Source organism: Barbus barbus (genome assembly GCF_936440315.1).
Source record: "Barbus barbus genome assembly, chromosome: 46".
Classification (NCBI taxonomy): domain Eukaryota; kingdom Metazoa; phylum Chordata; class Actinopteri; order Cypriniformes; family Cyprinidae; genus Barbus; species Barbus barbus.
The window spans coordinates 23,741,534-23,767,072 of record NC_136724.1 but is presented as its reverse complement, the minus strand read 5'-3'; the positions used below and the strand labels follow the sequence as shown (position 1 = coordinate 23,767,072).

At 37.6% G+C, this 25,539-nt stretch overlaps 1 protein-coding gene across 4 annotated transcripts in view; it reads left to right on the top strand.

The window, feature by feature from the left end:
* Positions 1-6,989, top strand: part of LOC306864936 (myosin-7-like) — a gene marked incomplete at its 5' end in the record, with an annotated part of 35,994 nt that extends 29,005 nt beyond the window's left edge. For 2 of the 4 annotated variants that reach the window (XM_079409242.1, XM_079409241.1), the window contains 23 exons: positions 96-181; positions 308-513; positions 707-830; positions 979-1,115; positions 1,202-1,457; positions 1,564-1,806; positions 1,883-2,059; positions 2,150-2,295; positions 2,749-2,839; positions 2,924-3,313; positions 3,429-3,555; positions 3,635-3,753; positions 3,840-4,036; positions 4,123-4,306; positions 4,402-4,567; positions 4,678-4,802; positions 4,942-5,250; positions 5,337-5,540; positions 5,648-5,944; positions 6,077-6,181; positions 6,258-6,353; positions 6,434-6,568; positions 6,889-6,989. In XM_079409242.1, coding sequence (XP_079265368.1) covers positions 96-181; positions 308-513; positions 707-830; positions 979-1,115; positions 1,202-1,457; positions 1,564-1,806; positions 1,883-2,059; positions 2,150-2,295; positions 2,749-2,839; positions 2,924-3,313; positions 3,429-3,555; positions 3,635-3,753; positions 3,840-4,036; positions 4,123-4,306; positions 4,402-4,567; positions 4,678-4,802; positions 4,942-5,250; positions 5,337-5,540; positions 5,648-5,944; positions 6,077-6,181; positions 6,258-6,353; positions 6,434-6,568; positions 6,889-6,909 — 3,941 coding nt within the window. In that variant the 3' untranslated portion in view covers positions 6,910-6,989. The remainder of the gene's footprint in view (positions 1-95; positions 182-307; positions 514-706; positions 831-978; positions 1,116-1,201; positions 1,458-1,563; positions 1,807-1,882; positions 2,060-2,149; positions 2,296-2,748; positions 2,840-2,923; positions 3,314-3,428; positions 3,556-3,634; positions 3,754-3,839; positions 4,037-4,122; positions 4,307-4,401; positions 4,568-4,677; positions 4,803-4,941; positions 5,251-5,336; positions 5,541-5,647; positions 5,945-6,076; positions 6,182-6,257; positions 6,354-6,433; positions 6,569-6,888) is intronic. The other 2 variants (XM_079409244.1, XM_079409243.1) reach the window with 2 other exon arrangements.
* Positions 6,990-25,539: the final 18,550 nt, after the last annotated feature.

The following is a 25,539-nucleotide window of genomic DNA, read 5'->3' as shown; positions in this document are numbered from 1 at the left end:
GTGTGTTTTGTTGATGCCTAAGGGAGAATAAGTCAAGACAAATAAGGATTTAATGTGAGGTTAATTTTAAGAATAAAATATGTTTCTTTAAACAGCCACGGAGGGCGGTGGAGGAGGTGGCAAAGGAAAGGAGAAGAAGAAAAAGGGCTCTTCTTTCCAGACGGTGTCTGCCCTTCACAGGGTAACACACACAGTGCCTTTTACACAGAGTCATAATGAAACTAATCTTTTAGTATGACTTGGTTTCTTAATATCTAAAACAACCTAAATATATGTGGGCAGAGTGATGGATAACATCTATCCACAGGAGAACCTGAACAAGCTGATGACCAACCTGAGGTCAACTCACCCTCACTTTGTGCGCTGCATCATCCCCAATGAGACTAAGACTCCTGGGGCGATGGAGAATCCTCTGGTCATGCACCAGCTGCGCTGTAACGGTGTGCTGGAGGGCATCAGGATCTGCAGAAAGGGATTTCCCAACAGGATCCTGTATGGAGATTTCAAGCAGAGGTACATTTACTTATGAATATAAGACATCTAAGTTGCATCTGGGTCAAAAATTTACTGACTTACAATACAGTTGCAAATTTTGAAACCAGGGTGGACACATTTCTACACAATCAATAGTGAATATTTTTTCCTAATTCCTCATTCAATATTTACCAGAGATACAAATTATTATCCAACTATTATACAATAACAGATATCGTATCCTGAACCCTGCTGCCATCCCAGAGGGTCAATTCATAGACAGCAGGAAAGGAGCTGAGAAGTTGTTAGGATCTTTGGATATTGACCATAACCAGTACAAGTTTGGACATACTAAGGTATCCTAATAAAATGTCTTATTCAGTTTATGTGAAAACGTAAATTACAAAAACATTGGAGAATGAAGCAATTTGACATTGCCATGCATAGAATAATTACTTGCATAATGTAAGACTAAATAAATTGACAGCCTTCTTATTCCCAAAGGTGTTCTTCAAGGCTGGTCTGCTAGGTGCTCTTGAAGAGATGCGAGATGACCGCCTTGCTCTCATCATCACAAATATTCAGGCTAGAGCTCGGGGTCTTCTCTCAAGAATTGAGTTCCAGAAGATTGTTGACCGCAGGTACAGCTTTAGGCTATTAATTTACAGAAGAAAGCCACTTGTACACTTAATGTAAAATATATGAAAATGCTTGTGTCACATTGCAGAGACGCCTTGCTTGTTATCCAGTGGAACATACGTGCCTTCATGGGTGTTAAGAATTGGCCCTGGATGAAGCTCTACTTCAAGATCAAACCGCTTCTGAGATCTGCTGAAGCGGAGAAAGAGATGGCCAACATGAAGGAAGAATTCCTGAAGTTAAAGGAGGCTTATGCCAAATCTGAAGCCCGTAGAAAAGAGCTTGAAGAAAAGATGGTTACTGTTCTCCAAGAGAAGAACGACCTACAACTTCAAGTCCAAGCTGTGAGTTTACAAGCTTTTAATGAGTTTGTGATTGTGTTAATATTAATGACTAATGGTTTTTAAAGATATGCAGATAAAATTATATTTTATGTCTCTAAATAAACAGGAGCAAGACAATCTTTGCGATGCTGAGGAGAGATGTGAGGGTCTGATCAAGAACAAGATCCAGCTTGAGGCTAAAGCCAAAGAGCTGACTGAGAGACTGGAGGATGAAGAGGAAATGAATGCTGAGCTGACTGCAAAGAAACGAAAGCTGGAGGATGAATGTTCTGAGCTCAAGAAGGACATTGATGATCTTGAACTCACTCTGGCCAAAGTCGAGAAAGAGAAACACGCCACTGAGAACAAGGTCAGTTTTCAACACATGTTAGAGATGCAAGAGTGGTGTCTTAAGCGGTCGTTAATACAATTATACAATTCTACAGGTTAAAAACCTGACAGAAGAGATGGCAGCTTTGGATGAGATCATCGCTAAGCTGACCAAGGAGAAGAAAGCTCTGCAGGAGGCCCATCAGCAAACGCTGGATGACCTCCAGAGTGAGGAAGACAAAGTCAACACTCTCACTAAAGCCAAAGCCAAGCTGGAGCAACAAGTGGATGATGTGAGTGTTTTGTTGACAATTCTATTGTACATGAAAAAGGTATGACAGTTACCATGAAAGAAAATGCTGAACAAAGTATTGTCATTCCAGCTTGAGGGTTCCCTGGAACAGGAAAAGAAGCTTCGTATGGATCTGGAGAGGGCAAAGAGGAAGCTCGAGGGAGACTTAAAGTTGACCCAAGAGAGTGTGATGGACCTGGAAAATGACAAACAGCAATTGGAAGAGAGGATTAAAAAGTGTGTTTTACACAGAGGGTGAAATAATTATACAAGAAAGCAAATCACTATCTGAGTCCTTGTTAATATACACTGTAAAAATTTCAAAGGGTTTCAACTAATTATTATTTAGTAACTAGTTACACAGATATTTTACATTCAGTCAATTTCTGACTTCAAAGTGTTGCCTGAATTGTTATTTTTAAGTTGGCTCAACCTTTACTGAAGTTTTATAGTGCATGTGGTATACGTGTTTTTATTAGTTTAGTCAACATTAGCATAGCTAATTGTTGACTGGATTTGAAAATAACCATTCATTCAATGTTTTTCAAATATATTTGTGTAGACTTAATATAATATGTCCTCTCAACTAAGGCCAAGCAATAAAATTAGCTCAACTTAAATATTTTCGCACTTCCAGCATTTTGTTAGATTTTTTACAGTGTAGTTTATCAGATATGTTCTGCAACACAGGAAAGATTTTGAGATCAGCCAGCTCAGTAGCAGGATTGAAGATGAGCAGGCAATGGCAGCCCAACTCCAGAAGAAACTGAAGGAGCTGCAGGTAAAATTGATGATTCTTAAAAAAATGCATAGTTGGACAGTAAGGAATACTAACTTTTAACTATGGTTTTCTTTGCATTACCAGGCCCGAATTGAAGAGCTTGAGGAAGAGCTGGAGGCTGAGAGAGCTGCCCGTGCTAAAGTTGAGAAACAGAGAGCTGATCTGTCCAGAGAACTGGAGGAGATCAGTGAGAGGTTGGAGGAGGCTGGCGGAGCCACTGCTGCCCAGATTGAGATGAACAAGAAACGTGAAGCTGAGTTCCAGAAGCTGCGCAGAGACCTTGAAGAGTCCACTCTGCAACATGAGGCCACCGCTGCTACACTGAGGAAGAAACATGCCGACAGTGTAGCTGATCTGGGAGAGCAGATCGACAACCTTCAGAGAGTGAAGCAGAAGCTGGAGAAAGAGAAGAGTGAACTTAGACTCGAACTGGATGATGTGGTCTCCAACATGGAGCAGCTTGCCAAGGCCAAGGTGATGAATTCTTATTCCCATGCTAGAATTTTTAATTGCTTCTCCTTACTTCAGGTGTGCTCAAGAATTATACTAAGTTTTTCAACTTGATTTATTACATTTAAATTCTATGCAGGCAAACCTAGAAAAAATGTGCAGGACCCTTGAGGACCAGATGTCAGAATACAGAACAAAATACGAAGAAGGACAACGCAGCATCAATGACTTTACCATGCAAAAAGCTAAGCTACAAACTGAGAATGGTGTGTACTCTGATAAGGTATTACTTTATCTTGTGTATTTGTTAAGACACATTTCTGTAATGGTTATACTTCTGCGTAGGGGAGCTTTCTAGACAGCTGGAGGAGAAGGATTCCTTGGTCTCTCAGCTAACAAGGGGTAAGCAGTCCTACACCCAGCAGATTGAGGACCTCAAGAGGCAACTAGAGGAGGAAATTAAGGTATATTTCAGTTTTTAAAAGGTTTTATTACCAGCTGTCCATTACAATTCCATGTATAATTGACAGGGTATTTTCAATCCTCATAGGCTAAGAATGCCCTGGCCCATGCAGTTCAGTCTGCTCGTCATGATGCTGATCTGCTGAGGGAGCAGTTTGAGGAGGAGCAAGAAGCCAAGGCTGAGCTGCAGCGTAGTCTGTCCAAGGCAAACTCTGAGGTGGCTCAGTGGAGAACCAAGTATGAAACTGATGCCATCCAGAGAACTGAGGAGCTGGAGGATGCTAAGTAAGAACAGAAATCACATTCAAACCTACAAAAATTATATAAACATAAAAACTCTGTAAATCAGTGATTCTCTGTAACATTTTTAGGAAGAAGCTGGCTCAGCGTTTGCAGGATGCAGAAGAAGCTGTGGAAGCTGTTAATGCTAAATGCTCCTCACTGGAGAAGACCAAACACAGGCTGCAGAATGAGATTGAAGATCTCATGGTGGATGTGGAGAGATCCAATGCTGCTGCTGCTGCTCTGGACAAGAAGCAAAGAAACTTTGACAAGGTGAATAAAACATACTTACTGTTTAGATAAATAATCTTTCAGTATTTATCAGGCTCCAATGATATCTAATCAAAGTCTCTGAATCTATCAAACAGGTCCTAGCTGAATGGAAGCAGAAATATGAGGAGTCTCAGAGTGAGCTGGAAAGCTCCCAGAAGGAGGCCAGATCTCTGAGTACTGAGCTGTTCAAACTGAAGAACTCTTATGAGGAGTCTCTGGATCATCTGGAGACCATGAAGAGAGAAAACAAGAACCTCCAAGGTGCCCTTGATTTATTATTCATCTAAGCTTTCACATGTCAACATGTCACCTAAATGGAATATTTCTTGACTTTTTGTGTACTAACCATTATTACCTTACCTATTAAACAGAGGAGATTGCTGATCTCACTGAACAAATTGGAGAGACTGGAAAGAACATTCATGAACTAGAGAAAATTCGTAAGCAGCTGGAGCAGGAAAAATCTGAAATTCAAGCAGCTCTGGAAGAGGCTGAGGTATATTGATTGAATTAACTGAATATGCAATTGCTGAGATTTTTTGTTTTATTTGTGTATTTATTTAAAAGAACAAAATAAAGGGCATGCTAATAGAAATGAACATGCTTTTTAATAACCAAGTTATTTGATCTGTCAGGGTTCCCTTGAGCATGAGGAAGGAAAAATCTTGAGAGCTCAACTAGAGTTCAATCAGATAAAAGCAGACATTGAACGTAAGCTGGCTGAGAAAGATGAAGAAATGGAGCAGGCCAAGAGGAACCAGCAGAGAATGGTTGATACCCTTCAGAGCTCACTTGAATCAGAGACTCGCAGCAGGAATGAAGCTCTCAGACTGAAGAAGAAGATGGAGGGAGACCTCAATGAGATGGAGATTCAGCTCAGCCAGGCTAACAGACAGGCATCAGAAGCCCAGAAGCAACTCAAGGGTCTTCATGGACATCTTAAAGTATGCTTTACCAACAATTTGTAAAACAAAAGTGAAATCTTACAATATTCTGTATGTCTTTTATTTGTAAAACTTGTCCTTCACAGGATGCCCAACTGCAGCTGGATGACGCTCTGCGCAGTAATGATGATCTCAAAGAGAACATCGCCATCGTGGAGAGACGCAACAATCTGCTGCAGGCTGAACTGGACGAGCTGAGATCCCTGGTGGAACAGACTGAGAGAGGAAGGAAACTGGCCGAACAGGAACTGCTGGACGTCAGTGAGAGAGTTCAGCTCCTGCATTCTCAGGTATGACACATCTGTCCACATATTCACACTAACAAAAACCTCAAGCCCTCTCTTAGTACGTAATATAATCTAGAGACTATATGAATGTCAATATTGTCTATGTTTAGAATACTAGCCTGCTGAATCAGAAGAAGAAGCTGGAGGGAGATAATACTCAGCTTCAGACTGAGGTTGAGGAGGCAGTGCAGGAGTGCAGGAATGCTGAGGAAAAAGCCAAGAAGGCCATCACTGATGCTGCCATGATGGCAGAGGAACTGAAGAAGGAGCAGGACACCAGTGCTCATCTGGAGCGCATGAAGAAGAACATGGAGCAGACCATCAAAGACCTGCAGCACCGTCTGGATGAAGCTGAGCAGATCGCCATGAAGGGAGGCAAGAAGCAGGTCCAGAAACTGGAAGCCAGGGTTAGTTTATCAAATTTAGTTCTTAATAATGTTTTATATTCACTTTCATGAAGATAACTATAATTTATGAGTATTTGGATTCAGAGCTTTCTAAATAACTGATACATTTTAAATCATTTTTGGTTTGGTTAGGTGAGAGAGCTGGAAAACGAGGTGGAGCTGGAACAGAGAAAGGCGAGCGAATCAGTGAAGGGAGTCCGGAAATATGAGAGACGCATCAAGGAGCTCACCTACCAGGTCTCTTTCTCTATTCAATATGATATCCTCATCCACAAACCACACGGACCAAAAATAATCAAAAGTCTATTAACAGACTGAAGAAGACCGCAAGAATCTGGCTCGCCTTCAAGACCTTGTTGACAAACTCCAGCTGAAGGTCAAGTCCTACAAGAGAACTGCTGAGGAGGCGGTGAGTTCATTTCTGGGTCATCCCTTTACCGTATACTGCTCTACATATTGTTTTTGCAACAGCCTTTTGTTTTTAATTAGGAGGAACAGGCCAATTCTAATCTGGGCAAGTTCCGTAAGCTGCAGCATGAGCTGGATGAGGCAGAGGAGAGGGCTGATATTGCTGAATCTCAGGTCAACAAGCTGAGAGCCAAGAGCCGTGACACTGGATCTAAGGTGAGTGTTTGTTATCAGCATACAAATGTTAATTTACTTGGCAGATGTGATGCATACTATCATTAACTGAAATAAACTCTAAAGCAGATTAAAATTAAAATGGAAAGGAACTAATAAAGGACTGTGTAAACATACCCACAAATGATTCAATAACTTTCAATTAGAAAATAATATGCTGTTGTCACAAAAGCCTTGATAAGCAAAACTCCTGAATGCCAAGTTTATTGAGAGACCTGTTAGTGCCCTATTTTCATGGGCAAAGTTTATTATACTTTCTAATAAGATAAATTAATCTTACCTATTTTATCTCCCTTGAACAGAAAGGACATGATGAAGAATGAAGTTCTCCCATCTTCCAAAATCTGGTGTCTCTTTGAATCCATTAGTCTCTAGATAAATAGAATAAAGAAATTGCAAACTGAACTTCTGCCACTGTTGTGTTATTTTAAAACTAAATTGCATTGTCACTACAGGTATAAACTCTGTTTTACAAAACTTTACATATCAAAAGTCAAACCAGAGTCCAAATACTTGCTAAAACCCTTTTAATCAGGCATCAGCTAACTACTACAAACTGTCATTGTGTCAAGATTCATTTGGTGCTCTGGTTTATGTGATTAAATGTATTAATGTATGCAATTAAATCCACATCATCTGCAATAATGCAGGTCAATCTCCCAAAACTTGAAGTAACATTAACTCGTGGCAAAGGTGATTAAAAATGGTCATACCGTTACAGTCCAATACAGTACAGTACATATTAAAAATTCTAATCAATATAAAATCTGTAGATAAACATATATAGTTGACTTACCTTTTCTAATGGTCCCAAATGAATGTTTCAGAAGAGTGAACTGTCCAGTACAGAACTTCTCACTGGGTAGGACGGATGTGACAAATGCCTGTTGTTGCTCAAGGTGATGCAGTGGCTCCGACAGACGTGTTGAATAAAGGAGGAGTCTGGGAAGGGAGGGGGTTACTCAACACTTGAGAGGATGAAGAAAGTGTGGCAATTTTAACACTTGTCACTTGTGCTATATTAAGAGTTCCATAAAGCTTAGCACATACTATATATAAGAGGAGGCTCTGATGCACATACTGTAAAACATATTTACGCAGTAAACAAGGTTTTTAAGGATGTAAAGACTTGAACATAGAAGCCTGACAGTGATGATTTTCAAGCAATGGCAATTTTCAATAAATTAGAGCCAATTTGTGCATTAACATTGTTAAATAAGAGGTAGCCTTAGGTTTTAAAAGGTCAAGGTAGTTAAACAATATGTCAAGTACAGCATTGAGGAGGCATTGTTCTCCCTCAATAGGTCATGTAACTTAAGTAGAAGGAGTTCATGCCAATAATGGACATCTACACATGTCCTACATACTATGTCTCAAAGCATAACACCACCCTAGCTGATCTCTTCCGTCACAAAGGGACTCAAAGGATTTTAACAGGTTATCTTTGTCCTCAAGGCTAAAGTAAAGGAAACAATGCCATGTAAACAAGACAACTTGAAGGGTATGGCCCCTCTGTCAGCTCTCTGAGGGACAGTGACAGGCATCAACCACGCTATGTGAACCAGTGCTCTGAAGCATATGGGGTCTATCCGTCAAGTTTTCAACATGGACACATGATGCAGCAGATGCACAATGCATTTAGACTTACACTGGTCAGAATGCCTTTTGTTCATACACACACACACACACACACACACACACATATATAAAATCTTGGGTTTTTACTGTTAAAATAATTTGAAATCATTGGAAACATTTCACATGTTTTGAATACATGTACAAGTTAATGTTGATAAATGCCTGGTTCATTGAATACGCCAGTCTATCATGATAATGTGCTGATGACCATGACCAGTGTACAGATACAGCCACCAGAGGGTGTCATTTATTGATCAACTATATTCAATTTTAACCAATATACAATGGTTTCAAAAAGTGAGACCAGTAGTTGATGCAGATTTTCTATTCTTGTAAATACATTTTGGTCTCTAGTGGTGCTATCAGCATAACAACTGAACAAATTTCAGATTTTTTTTTGAAGCAGACTTGGAAGTAAAACACAAAACCCGATGATCTTATTATCCAGAATGATTTGAGAATGTTCCAAAGAGCAATTTACACAGAAATTGCATAAACAAAGGAGACACATGATCAATGTCACATTTACTGTAGTGACCAAAAGGTAGTCTGAAACATTTACTCATTTAGCTTTGTTTTTGTTTTTCAAAATACTAAAACGCCCCCCCCCCCCCATAATTTCCCAAAATGTTGCAGAAAGTGTTATTTTACTATAAGTGAGAAACTATTAGTTTTTTAAATTAATATTTAAATTGTTGTTTTTATTTTTTACATTTAGCAATTATTTCTGTTTTTGTCTTTAAAAAAAAAAAAAAATGTATACATAGTTTTTATTAATTTATGCAATATACAATTTATATGTTATTAATTATTATTATTTCAGTTTTAGCTTTAGTTCATTTAGTACATCATTAACCTAAATGAAAATGAGAAATGTTGCCTTGAAATCAAGTTGGAATAAAATAAGTTTAAATGTTTTAATATTTTGTCAGTTAGTGTTTATTATATTTATGGTTTTACTTTTAGTTAACTATAACAACATTGAACCCCACTGTATATCTCACTGAAACTATAATAAGAATCATATCTGCTGGCTCATTCAAAAAAGAAATGTCTTTTCCTTGCCACTGTTGTGTTAACTGAATGTGCTGCAGTAAGAATTACACATAATATTCCAGCCTTTTAATAAAATTATTAGTAGCAAAACTAGCTGCATGGCCTGAAGCAGCAGAAGAAAGGACACAATAGATTCCTATTTAACTCAACAGATGCAAGACCATTCTATACTACTGACAAAAGGAAGCTCAAATTACAAAATTCATTAGCCATAAGGTGCCACTGTTTCTTCCATTCTTACTCTTGAGTGCTGATAAACCAGGGTGAGCAGACAGCTGAGAATGAGGCGCTGTGGAGGATGAGGGGCCTAGAATAGATTGCCCAAGTGTTAAGACTAAGTAAGGTTCTTGTTGAGAGGGCGCAGAATAACTGAGAGACGAGAGGTCAAGGCAGGCCCGAAACCTCACAAAAGGTTGAGTGATGGCTCACGCGGCTCCCCTACAAATCAATGCTGTACATTATCGCTATTTAGCAACAGATCTGGGGCTAAGACAGTTAGTTTGACCTGCACATCATGCTCTTTCTACTAAAATGACAATCACCTCCATGTTACAGTACCTGCAGGACTGCTGTAATGTATTTGGAATATATACACTTCTTTAAACATACAAATTGCATTTTGTCTCTTACATAATCATTTAATGTATTTATTTTGGTAATATTTCTAAAGCTGGAAGAGCTGGATGAACATGAATGAAGCTGTTGTTCAATTGAATGCTGCACATGAACTTGTGAACAAGTGATGGATTTATCATTGGGCGGTCAAGAACGGTCATAGCTACAGACAAGAGCAAGCAAGAGAGTCGCAGCTGTCTCTGCATTAGGCGAGAACAAAAGGTCGCAAATATCCATTGTTGCCGTCACAGCTGTCTACTGACAATTTTACTGTTCTGTGACAGCCATCTTGCTTGTGAGGCATTGTTACCTTGTCTTTATCCTTGAGCACAAAGATAAACCTGTGAAATTCCCAGTGCATGCCTTTCTCTCTTTGAAGACAGAAAACGACACACAGTTCTAGAAAAGCATACTAGCGCAGCTGAAGCATATCATGTGTACGTGACAAGAAATATTTGCACTGTCCATAATGTGAGACAAAACATCGTCTGCATAGCAGACAGTTGTTGGTGGAATTTAATAGGCTTTGTATGATTATGATTTGATTTAAAAAAAGATGTTGTGAAGCAGGTTTAACTGATGCATTATACAAAAGTGTCCACAACTGTAATGTTGTGTAAGTGTAAATTTTGATATTTTGTTATTTTTTTGCTACATACCAATTTTTTTTGTTATATAATTACAATTTTTTTTGGTTTATTTAGTTTTTTGTTAGATTTCATATTATATATATATAAATATATGTGTATATGGGTCAATGACATGACGCACATTTTTTGTCTCCATATGGTTTAATTAAATTTAAAAGGGTTAAAATTTCTAAATAAATATGCAAATTAATTGCATACATTCTCTTTTTTGTGGACCAAGTCTAAAATTTCTGGTTTTAATTAATTTTGAAAGAATATTTGGGGGATTATTGCAAAAACATCAATGTGGTGTAACCTTAAAAAAAAAAAATGTATCTTGTTTAAAAAAGGTGACATTCTCAATAAAACACCAGATCAGCTAGTTTGGTATAACCGTACATTAGTACTATTTAATAGTAAATACAAGTACATGGAGCACCATTGTTCTGAATATTATAATTAATTTGGGGAATTAGGGGAGTCAAGACAAACTCCTTGAGTGTCAAGGTGGTGTAACCACCATTCAAGGATCCATTTTATTAATATTTTGCAAGAAGATCATGTGACAGGAAATTACGTCACAGAGAAGGACCTCTGGTGATACCAACTGCTGCATGCAAAGGTTCGTAACTCTCTTTAAAATGTGAGATAATTTGACATTTTTAGGGTATGGTTAGGTATACATGTCAAATGGTATGACTTCAGAAATACATTGATAATTCATCATTATTATGAAAATGAGTATTAACTTTAAAAATTAAATTTGACATATTCCCACCAAGGCCATGTAGTTCCATTGGTGTCCATGATAATGCATGTCAAATTTAATTTTAAATTGAAATGTCAAGTGGTGTAACCGGTTACACCATCTGACTCCTATTACAAGCCTTTCTGTTATTGGCCAATTTAGTCAAATATCACTAGTTTATGATGCTGATTAAAGATGTAATATAAACTAACCTACTATTTCAAACAATTTTCAAGCGTTAAATGTTATATTTTTTGAGAAATTGGTCCTTTATCTACAACTTTATTATTAAAGCTCTGTAAGTCTAGGATAAAATAATTATGTTGCACATGTTTGGGCTAGCTTTAACGCATATTTCTATTCCATTCACTTAACATTTTAAAGGGACAGTTCACCCAAGAATGAAAATTACCACCTGATTTACTCACCTTCAAGCCATCCAAGGTGCATATGACTTTCTTCTTTCAGACGAATACAACCAGCATTATACTAAAAAAAGTCCTGGCTCTTCCAAGCATTATAATGGCAGTGAATGGGTGATATTCAATAGTCCAATAGAAGTCCAATAAACTGCACTTATCCATCATAAAAAAGTGCTCCAGATGGCTCCAGGGGTTCATAAAGGCCCCATGAAGCGAATCAATGTGCTTTTGTAAGAAAATATCCATATTTAAAACTTTGTAAACCGTAATTTCTAACTTCTGCTAACTACCGTACACACGTTCACAAGAGTGGGGTTCCAGCGGATGACGTAGGCGTAGCATAAGCTCTGGTGAGAAGTGACGGAACATGGAATCGTAGGAGAGAGCAAAACAAAGTGTAGGATATCAGAGACTGAATCAGACAATTTTAAGATGCATCAGAACATTGAAACATGAGAAGCTGAGATTCCAGAAAGAGAGGCTCCAAGAAACAGGATATCATAAATCTGTCCGGATTCCTAGCTCCAATTTACTGAAGCAATCCTAACTTAGCAAGCCTCTGTCACCAAACAGCTTGCAACACTGAGACAAACGAACACTTATTGATAATTCCAATTCAAGAAGGAGACTGTCAAATTTGTTGCAAGTAATCAAGACTGATGTTCACATGTAAACCTGTGTAAACCAACATTCCTTTGTCTAAAGAACGCCTTCGTTCTCCTTAGAACTGCACAAAGACTTTCTTCTCCATATGCACATAAAATCATCCTAAAATGACATTTTTATGTTGTACCCACATATCATGTTTTAATCAAATAATATGTATGTCTTTTTAATCATTATTGAATAGCTCGAGCCTTAAAGATAAATATTGCATATTTAGTATGTATGAGCTTGAAAATTCATGCTGTGAATGTTCCTTCCAATCAATTCTTTGTCAAATGCATCATAGTCTTATTATGAAATCATGTTCAAAAAGGTTTACTTTGCAAGAGTTTGTAAAGTTTGGACCTCTGACTGAACAGATAACAAGTTGATTTATGATTTGGTGGAGAAACAGACCAACACCCCAAGCAAGGACAGTATCTAATTGGTCAAGACATCCAGATGGGATGTGTCCAGAAGCGAGTTTAAAACTGTTGTCCCTCCTTCTTTCTTACTTTTTTTTGTGCTCTTTTGTTCTCTCTATCTCTCGTCCCTCTCACCGCGTGCTGCTCTTTGAGCGTGCTCTAGCCCACGTGCCATAATGAGAAGGAAAGCAACATAGTCTCGTCACATCCTTTTAATTTTATTCTTTTACTTTAGTTTCTTTTCTTTCCGTGGAGTTTCGTGTGTTAATGTAAGTTTGATACAAAGTCCAGCTTCGACTGCACTGGCTTTAAACTTCCAGCAGACCCAACTCGCATGTTCAGCCAACGCCCAACGCTTCAAAGACTACTGAACTTCCAGCCAATCAGACACTTCGGGGAACCCCCTGTCTGCAACGAGGACACAACCCCGTTACACAGGCAAAGCAAGCAACACACCTCCAGGTTCTAACAGGTTCTAATTGGTGTATTTAATATAAATTTTAGCCTCATTGAGAAACTCAAAGCGAGGGTTATATAAGTGATTGATGGTTGTTCAGGTCTATGCAATAGCACATATTGCTGTAAACTTGGGATTTCACATTTCCATTCTCTTAAACTCATCCTTTCCTCACTTTCTCTCTTTCTGCAACGTGTGAATGCTTGTGTTCATGTGTTAGATTAGTTTATGTTTTAGGTTTATATAAATAAAATCTTATTTACATTGAAAAGAGAAGTATCTTGTGTTTTCTGCTCACAAATTAATGCCTTAATCTGTCGATTTCGTTACTGTGCTATTTAATAGTGTTTTCACTATATTTGGGATTTAAATATCCAGTGCAGAATTTGTCATACGGCTCGTTCAGTGAATCGCCGTAACACTGATTCTGTTCAAATCCCTATAAAATCATAAATTATTCCCTTTGAGCTAAATTAAACTATTTCTTTAAATTACGTATTAATATTATATGTAATACCCTTACAAAAGCACTGGTCACGAATTAGAAGTACAAAATGAGGATTTGTAAAGAAAAATGTCGAAGGATTTCAATATAAGCCAAGAGGAGATTGATTTTCCCTTGCTGTAAATAAAACTTGGTTCTCGTGAGACTAGCATATTCTCACTAGTGCTTATGCTAAGTCCTACATCATCCGCTGGAATGCCACTCTCTCGTGAACGCAAGTACGATAGATAGCAGAAGCTATTAAGGTTTATAAAGTTTTAAATATGGATATTTTTCTTCAAAACCACACTGATTCGTTTCAGGCCTTTATTAACCACCTGGAGCTGTCTGGAGCACTTTTTTATGATGGATGGATGCAGTTGATTGGACTATTGAATATCACCCATTCACTTTTAATGTCACTCCAATTGTATTCATTTGAAAGAAGAAAGTCATATATTGTACACCTAGGATGGCTTATATGTGGGGAAGGGGGATCATGGAGAAATTTAAATTTCTGGGTGAACTATCCCTTTAAGCAATCTATAGTATCATATAATATAATGTAATATACATAAATGATTTAATAATGTATCAGAAGAAAGTTGGTGAGTACATTTGAACAAATTCTGTGATGATGTTAACCAAAGATTACAATTTCTCACAGAAGTGAGTACTCTCCTCACATTTTTGTAAATATTTTATTATATCTTTTCATGTGACAACACTGAAGAAATGACACTTTGCTACAATGTAAAGTAGTGAGTGTACAGCTTGTATAACTGCTTGTCCCCTCAAAATAACTCAACACAGCCATTAATGTCTAAACCGCCGGCCACAAAAGTGAGTACACCCCTGTGAAAATGTCCAAACTGGGCCCAAAGTGTCAATATTTTGTGTGGCCACCATTATTTTCCAGCACTGCCTTAAGCCTCTTGGACATGGAGTTCACCAGAGCTTCACAGGTTGCCACTGGAGTCCTCTTCCACTCCTCCATGACGACATCACGGAGCTGGTGGATGTTAGAGACCTTGCGCTCCTCCACCTTCTGTTTGAGGATGCCCCACAGATGCTCAATAGGCTTTAGGTCTGGAGACATGCTTGGCCAGTCCATCACCTTTACCCTCAGCTTCTTTAGCAAGGCAGTGGTCGTCTTGGAGGTGTTTGGGGTCATTATCATGTTAGAATACTGCCCTGTGGCCCAGTCTCTGCTTCAGTATGTCACAGTACATGTTGGCATTCATGGTTCCCTCAATGAACTGTAGCTCCCCAGTGCCGGCAGCACTCATGCAGCCCCAGACCATGACACTCCCACCAACATGCTTGACTGTAGGGAAGACACACTTGTGTACTCCTCACCTGGTTGCCGCCACACACGCTTGACACCATCTGAACCAAATAAGTTTATCTTGATCTCATCAGACCACAGGACATGGTTCCAGTAATCCATGTCCTTAGTCTGCTTGTCTTCAGCAAACAGTTTGCGGGCTTTCTTGTGTATCATCTTTAGAAGAGACTTCCTTCTAGGACGACAGCCATGCAGACCAATTTGTCGCAGTGTGCGGCATATGGTCTGAGCTCTGACAGGCTGACCCCCCACCCCTTCAACCTCTGCAGCAATGTTGGCAGCTCTCATATGTCTATTTCCCAAACACAACCCTCTTGATATGAAGCTGAGCACATGCACTCAACTTCTTTTGTCGACCAGACCAGTGAGTGGAACCTGTCCTGTTAAACCACTGTATGGTCTTGGCCACCGTGCTGCAGCTCAGTTTCAGTGTCTTGGCAATCTTCTTATAGCCTACGCCATCTTTATGTAGAGCAACAATTCTTTTTTCAGATCCTCAGAGAGTTCTTTGGCATGAGATACCATGTTGAACTTCCAGTGACCACTATGAGAGAGTGAGAGCGATAACACCAAATTTAACACACCTGCTCCCCATTCAGACCTGAGACCTTGTAACACTAACGAGTCACATGACACCGGGGCGGGAAAATGGCTAATTGGGCCCAATTTGGACATTTTCACTTAGGGGTGTACTCACTTTTGTGGCCAGCGGTTTAGACATTAATTTACACTGTTATACAAGCTGTACACTCGCTACTTTACATTGTAGCAAAGTGCCATTTCTTCAGTGCTTTCACATGAAAATATATAATAAAATATTTACAAAAATGTGAGGGGTGTACTCACTTCTGTGAGATACTGTAAGAGTCCCTTTTCCCCAATAAATGCCACAATACAATATGAAATTACAATATGAAAATTAAAATTACAATATGAGACATGAGTTCACTGTTCATCACTATGATGATTTCTTGTCAAATATTGTTTCTTGACTGTAATTACAATACAAGACTTGAGGTCACTGTTCATCACTGATAATTTCGTGTTGCCAGATTTTTTTTAGCATTGTAAGAAAAAAAAAACACTTCAGCTGAACTTGTTGACAGTCCTGCTTGATTTTCAGTGTCAATTTCTTCAACAAACAATGCCCTTTGGCTGTAGAAGCAACATGGTCAGGTGGTGCAACTGGTTTGTGTCAATTGGCGTAACCAGTATTTTTAATAAAAATATAATTATATACAGGACAATTCATGTGGAATAAAATGTAATCATCTAGTTTAGTACAATAATATGGTTTTTAACATTTTGTACATCATTTGTCAAAGATTATTTAGAAAAGAATTTAGAAAAGTGTTTTCAGCATATGTCCTGCCAAATATTGCAAACACACATTAAAATTTACATTTAGAGATGACTCTAATAAAATCTATTTTTGTGTGATATTTTAAAATGAAGTATTTATTTCTACGAGAAAGCTTACATGCCATCTAGATAAAATATTTCACATTTCTCATTCTTTGGCGGTTACACCATTTGACATTTTCATGTACTTTCAGTCTGAACTTTTGTAAAACATGGTACATGTAATTTTTAACTACATAAAATCAACATAAACATGCTGTGTACTGACTCACACACATATATATACATATATATATATATATATATATATATATATATATATATATATATGAAATTTGAAATAACACATATGGGACAAAAATAGCACCATTGTGATTAAGATCCTTTCTGATCTTTCAACTACCGCCACACAAACACACATTTATATATACAATATATATATATATATATTGTTTGAAATCTTACAAAAACAAAATAAAACCAAACAAAAAATATAAATTAAATAACAAAAAAATTAAATGGAATAAATAACACATATGGGACAAATTTAGCACCATTGTGATTTAGATCCTTTCTGATCTTTCACACACTTTCTAGCACCCAAACTCTGGAACAATCTACCCAACACTGTTCGGGAGGCAGACATACTCTTGATCGTCGGCGGAGGCCGGACACCTGGATGAGCCCCGGGAACATATCCCCAGTGAAGACCTCGACTAAAAATACAATAAAACTCAAAATAAAACAAATTAACTAAAATAAAATACCTACATAATACTATTATTGTTAGAAATTGCAACAATATAAAAATAGAAATATAATACATTTAAAATTTTTATTAAATCAATATTTAAACATTAAAATCCTGGCCAGAGGAGACCTGGCCCCCCGACTGAGCCTGGTTTCTCCCAAGGTTTTTTCTCCATTCTGTCACAGAGGGAGTTTTGGTTCCTTGCCGCTGTCGCCTCTGGCTTGCTCAGTTGGGGACACTTTTCTAGTGATTATCATCAATTTGATTTCACAGATACTGTTTAACTAAACTGAGCTAGAAAATGACATCTCTGAATTCAATAAAGAAATGCCTTTTACTGAAAATTGAGTGTTTAATCTTATTATTATACATTACTGACACTCTATTCTCAAATTTGATACTGTTCAGTGCTTAGACACAATCTGTATTGTTAAAAGCGCTATATAAATAAAAGTGACTTGACTTGACACATGCTAAACTACTGTGACACACACAAAGATTTTTTTCAGGCACCCAGAAAGAGCCACACACACAAGTGAAGTGAAGTGACATACTGCCAAGTATGGTGACCCATACTCGGAATTCGTGCTCTGCATTTAACCCATCACACACACAGCAGTGAACACACACACAGCAGTGAACACACACACACCGTGAACACACACCCGGAGCAGTGCGGCGCCCGGGGAGCAGTTGGGGGTTCGGTGCCTTGCTCAAGGGCACCTCAGTCGTGGTATTGAGGGTGGAGAGAGCGCTGGACATTCACTCCCTCCACCTACAATCCCTGCCGGCCCGAGACTCGAACCCGCAACCTTTGGATTACAAGTCCAACTCTCTAACCATTAGGCCACGACTTCCCCACAAGTGACCCAGACCAAATACAGAGTCAACGTCACAGTCATTGTGCCTCTATATAAAGAGATACGTTACAGCAGTGTTGCAAGTTCACATCATTGTACCACCTAAAGGTAAGATGGTTTGTATAAAATACAATTTTGATTGCTTTACAGCAGCACAGATAATTTAGACTAAACTGTTCATGAGGACTGAACAATAGAAGAGGATGACTCTTTATTAATGATGTTTATTTTTCATTGCAAGGACTTGGACTTTCTTCGATTTTGTCTGGTAAGGAAGGCTTTTATAATGGTCGTCACTTTTTCTATGCAATATTTTAATTTTGAATCTTGTTTACTAATAGAGCAAGAGCTGATTAGAAATATTAAGTATATGGTGGACATGCTCATGATAATTATCTTAATTTGTATACAGTAATATAGTATATATTAGGGATGTGCATCTCCATAACTGAGGCTGAATCAACACGTATCTGGATGCATAGCCAATGATACAACAGATTAAAAATACATATGAAGCAGCTACCGATGTGAAGCGATTCACCCCTATTATGACGCAGTGTGATCTGATTTCGTTTCAACACAATGCAATTCAATGCCATACGATGCAATGGAAAAAAAGATGCTATGCAATTCAATATGGTATAGATAGTTTGCTTTTATTTCTTTGGTTCATTGTAATTATTTGGTGGAAGATGCAGCTCTACCTCTGCCATGTTAATCTATATGTGACTTTCAGGACACACCTCGGTCTCCGTGGTGTTGTGATAGGTCATATTCACGTAGCAGCAGTGGTGATGAGAGAACTCTCTAAATAAAAGTATAGCACATCTACAAATAATTATACACAATTATTTTTTTTACCGATGTAAAGATGTTAGAAATGATGCATCGTAATAGAAATGCCAACTTGTGCCTAATGCACACTTTTTTAAATCTATGCATCACATCATTAAATTTTATGCAAATACACCGATATATATATATATATATATATATATATATAAAACTAATGCAAAAAAGAAACATTATTGACTCTTATTTTGAGGGAAATCCAGCCTTTACTCAGCTCGTCTTCTTGCAGAAACGAACAGTAGCCGTGATGAATGACCTCCTCACTCTTTGTTTATGTTGGGCGTCTCCATGTGCACGCGGCTCACGTGGATATTTACATATGAACGGCGCGAGCCGCAAGAGGTGGGATCGCATTAGAGATAATGAGTTATACGGGAAAGACTGAACATCGTGTTGGTTTAATACGGATTACTTCATCACAAAATATTTGTTTTCGATAATACTTACTTCATTTAAAAGTAGACACTTCAAGCTTTCTATAGATATAACTCCCATGTCTCTGTGTTGTGTTTTCGCTGACTTACAGTTCATTTTAGTGACGTGTTTCAAATAGCAGTTCGCGGAGACAGAGAAGACAAAGAGCGCACCCAATTTTTTTTCTCCCCAAAACGACAAAGTTTTGTTGTAATTGTGAGTGTACACAAACAAAAGTAGACACTTAACAGTTTCGATTGATGTATAACACTTATTTGTGTGACCAAAATCAACAGAGTATTTTTAGTGTCTTTTGCACTGATAAGAAAAAAAATGAGCTTGTCTCGTCGGCGAGACCATCGACCCCAGAGTTAATGAAAACCCAGTCCAGAGCATTCAGAACCTCAGACTGGGCAGAAGGTTTACCTTCAAACAGGATAGTGACCATAAGCACACAGAAAGAATGGCTTAAACACAACTCTATGAATGTCCCGGCCCAGCCACAGCCTGGACTTGAACCCAATCAAATATTCCTGGAGAAACCTGAAAATGTGCATCTGCCCCCATCCAACCTGAAAGAGCTTGAAAGGTGAAGAGGTGAGGAGACAAATGGCAGATAATTGCCAAATGTTGACGAGCAAAGCTTGTCGCATCAAACAAAAAAGACTTGAGGCTGTAAAGGTACTTCAGCTAAATATTTAGTTAAGGGTATGGATACTTATGCAATGTACTTATTTCAGTTTTATTTTTAATACATTTACGAAGTTGTGACAATTGTGTTTTTGCTTTGTCAATATGATGTATGGAGTGTAGATTGATGTGGAAAAACAAATAATTTAAAGCAGTTTAACATAAGGCAGCAACATAAAATGTAAAAAAAAATAAAGAGGTATGAATACTTTCACAAGGCACTATATATATATATATATATATATATATATATATATATATATATACACGTACGTATTGTTTTGTGTATTATTTTTGCCAACAACCTTTTGTTTTTAATTAGGAGGAACAGGCCAATTCTATTCTGGGCAAGTTCCGTAAGCTGCAGCATGAGCTGGATGAGGCAGAGGAGAGGGCTGATATTGCCAAGCTGAGAGCCAAGAGCCGTGACACAGGATCTAAGGTAAGTTATCTTAGTTTTATGCAGTATTTGGTGTCTTTACTATCCTGAAGTGTAAGAAGGCTCAGTGAAGCAATGGACAATGTTTAGCCCTTTCACCATTCAATGAAAGAGACCGTTTTGTAAAAGTTTCTAAAGTGTTTACCCTTCAGACCTAAAGCATGTTGCTCTTTCATGTGTCTCCTTGAGTGTAGATTCAAAGTGAGTCTTAAGATTTGAGTTATTGCAAAAACTAAAACAAATATATCTTCCAAACATTTTTCTTTGTCTTCTCTCTTTTTCTCACAGAAAGGGCACGATGAAGAGTGAAAGTCGTGTTTGGTTTGACTCCATGCTTCTTGACTTCATAACCTGTAGTTCTTTAGAATAAAGTGTGCTTTTCTTGTGGTCTGTCATATTTGAAAACAGTGATTTAAAATGTTATTGATATTTGGCAGGCACTTTCCTATTCATAGGAATGTACAGGAACATACAGGTTTCCTAGTAAACCACATACATGTGTGTATAGATTTACATTTATTGATTTTGCATTAGCCATTCATTTGCTGAATTATTCCAAATTAATTTAGATTTAAATGAGTTTATCTTTCCTAATTTTTTCCACTGACCTGATGCATTTTCAATGGGAATATGCAATTTAATGCGACATAAGTACCAGGGATTATTGGTGGTCAACTCTATTTAAGTTCAACTTTATGGAAAAATACAATGACGGTGCGGTAGTGATTACCAATGGGAATATAGACAGATAAATTCAGCTCCTGGAGCATGTTAAATACTGCAGTAGTGTAGAAATGCTAGCAACCAACAGTGGTGAGTGTAAATGTGCACAGAGATCCATAAATCAAAGTAAATCTGAACAATTGGACATCTAAATAACATTATATAAATAGAAATATAATTTATATACACTTTTTTTATCTTATTTTTTCCTGAAATTCAAATTGAAAAATTTAGCAATTAAGAAACTGAATGTTTGCAGTGCATGAAATTTGCACTACTTTACCAATTCAACGCATATGATGAATTTACTGAAGTTAATTTCCAACACATCATGTTGGTAGAACTTTTAAACGTTTAATGTCATGCATTTAATTTTGATTAGAAAAGTTACTTGCATAATTTATGACAAATGCTACTTATGTATATTGTCTTATAGAATACAGTTTAACATTTGCTACACTTTCTGCTAAGAGGAAAAAACACCTACCACATTATTCATTCTTTCAAGCATGAATGAAACCCAAGACTTTCTTTGGTAGATCGTTGCAGAGTCATGGTGTCTTTCCCTGTGTGCACGCTCTGACAGATCAATGTTTGTTCTCTAAATGTCCTCCACATTGAAAGAGCAGGAAAAATCATCGTTAGATAAAGCTCAAAGCATCTACAGTACATGGTCATGATAAAAAGAAAAAAAAGTTTGAAATGATAATACTACAGAATTTCTTTATTTAATCTCTCACCTGCATCAAATGTCCTCTTTTCTTTCGAGTGCACAAGACTTGAGACCTGCAAAACAAATGAAACAATAGATATATTCAACAATTCCAAATTAAAACTTCTAAATTAAACAATGCATCCTTGATGAAGAGCCGCTGCTTGCCAGGTTGAACGCGGAACGCCTAAACAGAAAAGAGTATGTGGGTAAACCTTAGTGCTGAATTTGAAGAACAGTACTGGAGGTGGAGTCTGAATATAGGGAGGAGCCCCTCAAAGGTTCACAGAGGAACCAACCATCCTGCAACCTTAAACCACAGCAGAATGTGCTTGATATATATCAAGATATATTGCCATAAGTCAGGAGATAATAACTGCTGGCTTGACATCTCACAAGACTGTGAGAAGACCCTGTTGATTTAAAATATATCTATCAGCATCTTAAACTTTGACCTTTCATCCTTATGGTTAACAAATAGTCTTAAGAGCCAGTTGACCCCTGCATGCATCCAGCAACAGGTGCATAATGAGAATAACAGATGAACATCGTATATTATATGAATTGATCTTTGTTCATTTGCTTAATGAACTCATTTTTCGTTGCACTTTATTTTACAGTATGTGCAATGACCTGTACAGTGTACTTAAGTACTGCGTAATATAAGCTAACTACATGGGAAAGGTTTAGGGTAGTTTCAGGGTTAGTACCTAGTTAGTACCAAGTTATTGTAATTACTATAAAAAGTACATGGTATGTACATGCGAAACACAACTGTAAAGTAAAACGTGCAACCAATTTTCCATTATGCAAACCGAACAAATGGTTATGCCAAGAAAACAAACAATGACTATTTCTTCTGTTTCTGTCATTCAACTTTTAACTTGATACAATCCTGCATGACGGTTAATAATAAACCCTTGTCTTGTGACCGGCATCGTTTTGCCTCAGTTGGACATGTAACTTAAGTAGTATGTATACGGCTTGCAAGGGTGCCAACATGTAGCACTTGACGTTTATTTATGCGCTTGGAGACCTTTGCAAACGCGGCATCCGCTTTATCTGTTCATCAGGCTCAATAGGAATTTCACAGGGTTATCTTTGTACTCAAGGACAATGGGAAGGAAACAATGTGGAACAAACAAGACAGTGGTAAGAGGATGACTGACGGTCTGCCACAGACCTCCATATGTTTCAGTGCAGACAATGCAAGCTGATGGAGTGCTGTGCACGTAGCTGTTGCATACATATCATTAAAGAGCTGATAACAGAGTTCAGTAGTTTTAGGGGGAAAAAATGCATATAAAAAGTAATGCCATTAAAAAATTAAAGTGACGTTGGCACCGATGGCCTCGTGGGCAGCACACTAACGTGCAGCGCCGTTACGCTTCAGGTGTCCCGAGTTTGAGACCCGGCTTGCGGACCTTTCCTTTACTATCTAAATAAAAGGCAGAAAACACAGAAAAAAATAAAGAGTAAGTGACAGGTACCTGGTACCTCAAATTCAATATCTTGTTCACCCAAGAATAATTATTCCAGCATTAACGGCTCATACATTTTAAACTTCAATGACTTTCTTTTTAAACACATTTTAAAAATATCTCAGTGTTTTTGTCCATACAATGAAAGTCAATGGGATCCAATGTTGTTCTTCTAAATGTATTCTTTCGTTTTCCACAGAAGGATGAAATGCATACAGATTGAAATGACATGAGGGTAAGTGATAACAGAATTGTTAGAACTGTCCATTTAAGCAATTAAGGTGTTCAGTGTTGGTCACTGTATAGTGAAATCTCACTGAAGATGCACTTTATGCAGAGCCCTTAAACATGTAGGTCATCATATCTGAACATAGTACAACTGAACGCCTAAAAGGCTTTGAATGCCCTATGTTCTAGTAATTCTGATGCTGCTGATATAAAAAAAGCTCAGAATTGTCTGCCAAACTGAACAAATTAGACACCGTTCCTGTCAAAGGATATGATGAATAGCAAGTTCACATTGAGGAGATGATGTGCATACATCGACCAGTGGCAGTGACATCAACCTGCTGTAAACGTACATAAATGGATGCTGGTAGCAGAGATCACGCAAGCTGTTCTTCTCAATCATTTAGGAGCACCCAGCAAGAATTTCACAGGTTATCTTTGTCCTCAAGTGTGAAGGCAAAGGAACAATGGCGTGTCAGCGATGAGGCCGGAGTGAAGCGATCCCACCAGCTGGAAACTGACCTTGCCCTTACGGATTCAGCTGCTCGAGCTCGAGCGGATATAAAGCATCTATGATGGACAGTGTGAAATGACTTAGTTTGTCCTTGAGCAAGGTACAGATCAGTTGATACAAACAATGAGATGCATTCCTTTTTGAGCAAACACCTGCTAACTGATGTAAAACCCATTCTCTTTTTCAGTTTAGCAGACATTTTAATTCAAAGAAGTCACATTAGCGGTTTGTTCATAGGCGCAATGGTAAAAGACAACAAAAATGACTTTCTTGCTTAGTATTTTTGTCTGGTTTTCCAGTACAGATATCTAAACCTTCTTGGATCAAGATACATTTCATTGAGAAGCAAACTGACTTAAACTGACTCTGAAAAATTTATCAAAATTTTTAGTTTTTCCTTAAAACAAGAAAAAATGTCTGCAAATGGGGTTAGAAATATAATCTTGATTTAAAGGGAAAACAAGATTTCTTTTCTCTTGCCCCATTTGGAAGATATATATATTTTTTGTCCTCATTTTAAGCAAAAACTCACTTAATTTTGATACATTCAGAAAACAAAACTTAAAATCTCATTTTATCATGCCTCTCAAGTAAATGTACCTTGATTTTAAGAATCTTTAGATATTTGTTCTGGAAAACAAGACAAAAATACTAATTTTTGCAGCGAGCACAAACTTTTTTTTCTTTGCACCATTTGTGCTGAACTTGTGTTGAACTTACCTAACAAAAACTTGCTGAACAGAAGACATTGCAGTTTAGACTAATTTAAAGGGTAAATGAGTCAAATGATAATGACAATGAATATTGTTCCTTACTGGCATGAATGACACCCTATACAAAATAAATGTGCCCCTGCCTCCAGCAGACATCCTAACCAAACTGAGACACTAACATGCTTCAGAAAATTCCTGCAACCATATTTAGAGGACCTCTAACATTATAAAAAGGGGTGGAGAGTCAATGGCTTCAGACAGGTTTTCTATTGTATCATCAAACGGTAAGCCATCAGAGATGCCTCAGACTTTATGAAAGCCTGATCTTATTAATAATTCCTTTGGTGTTTATTACGTTTAAGGCAGAGAGATGTTTTTTCAGGTTGCACTTTTGTTTATTAGTTTTATATATATATTTTTTTTTTTTTTTTTTTTTGTGTGTGTGTGTGTGTGTGTGTGTGTGTGTCCAGGACGGCAAGTACAAAGAGGTGAAGTACAAAGGTAAGTGACAACAATGCAACATCACTGACTGCAAGTGACATATCTCATATGAGATATTAATTTATTAGAAGTCCTACTACCACACGTTATCATATACAGTGGTCCCACATTGTTAGGACACTTATAAATGTCTGAGTATTGCATTAGATCACATGTCTGTATCTGGCATATAACTAATGCTGAAGGATATTTTCTCTTCACACATTTTTGCTCCGTATGCTTGAATCTGTTCTCTCTTCACACAGG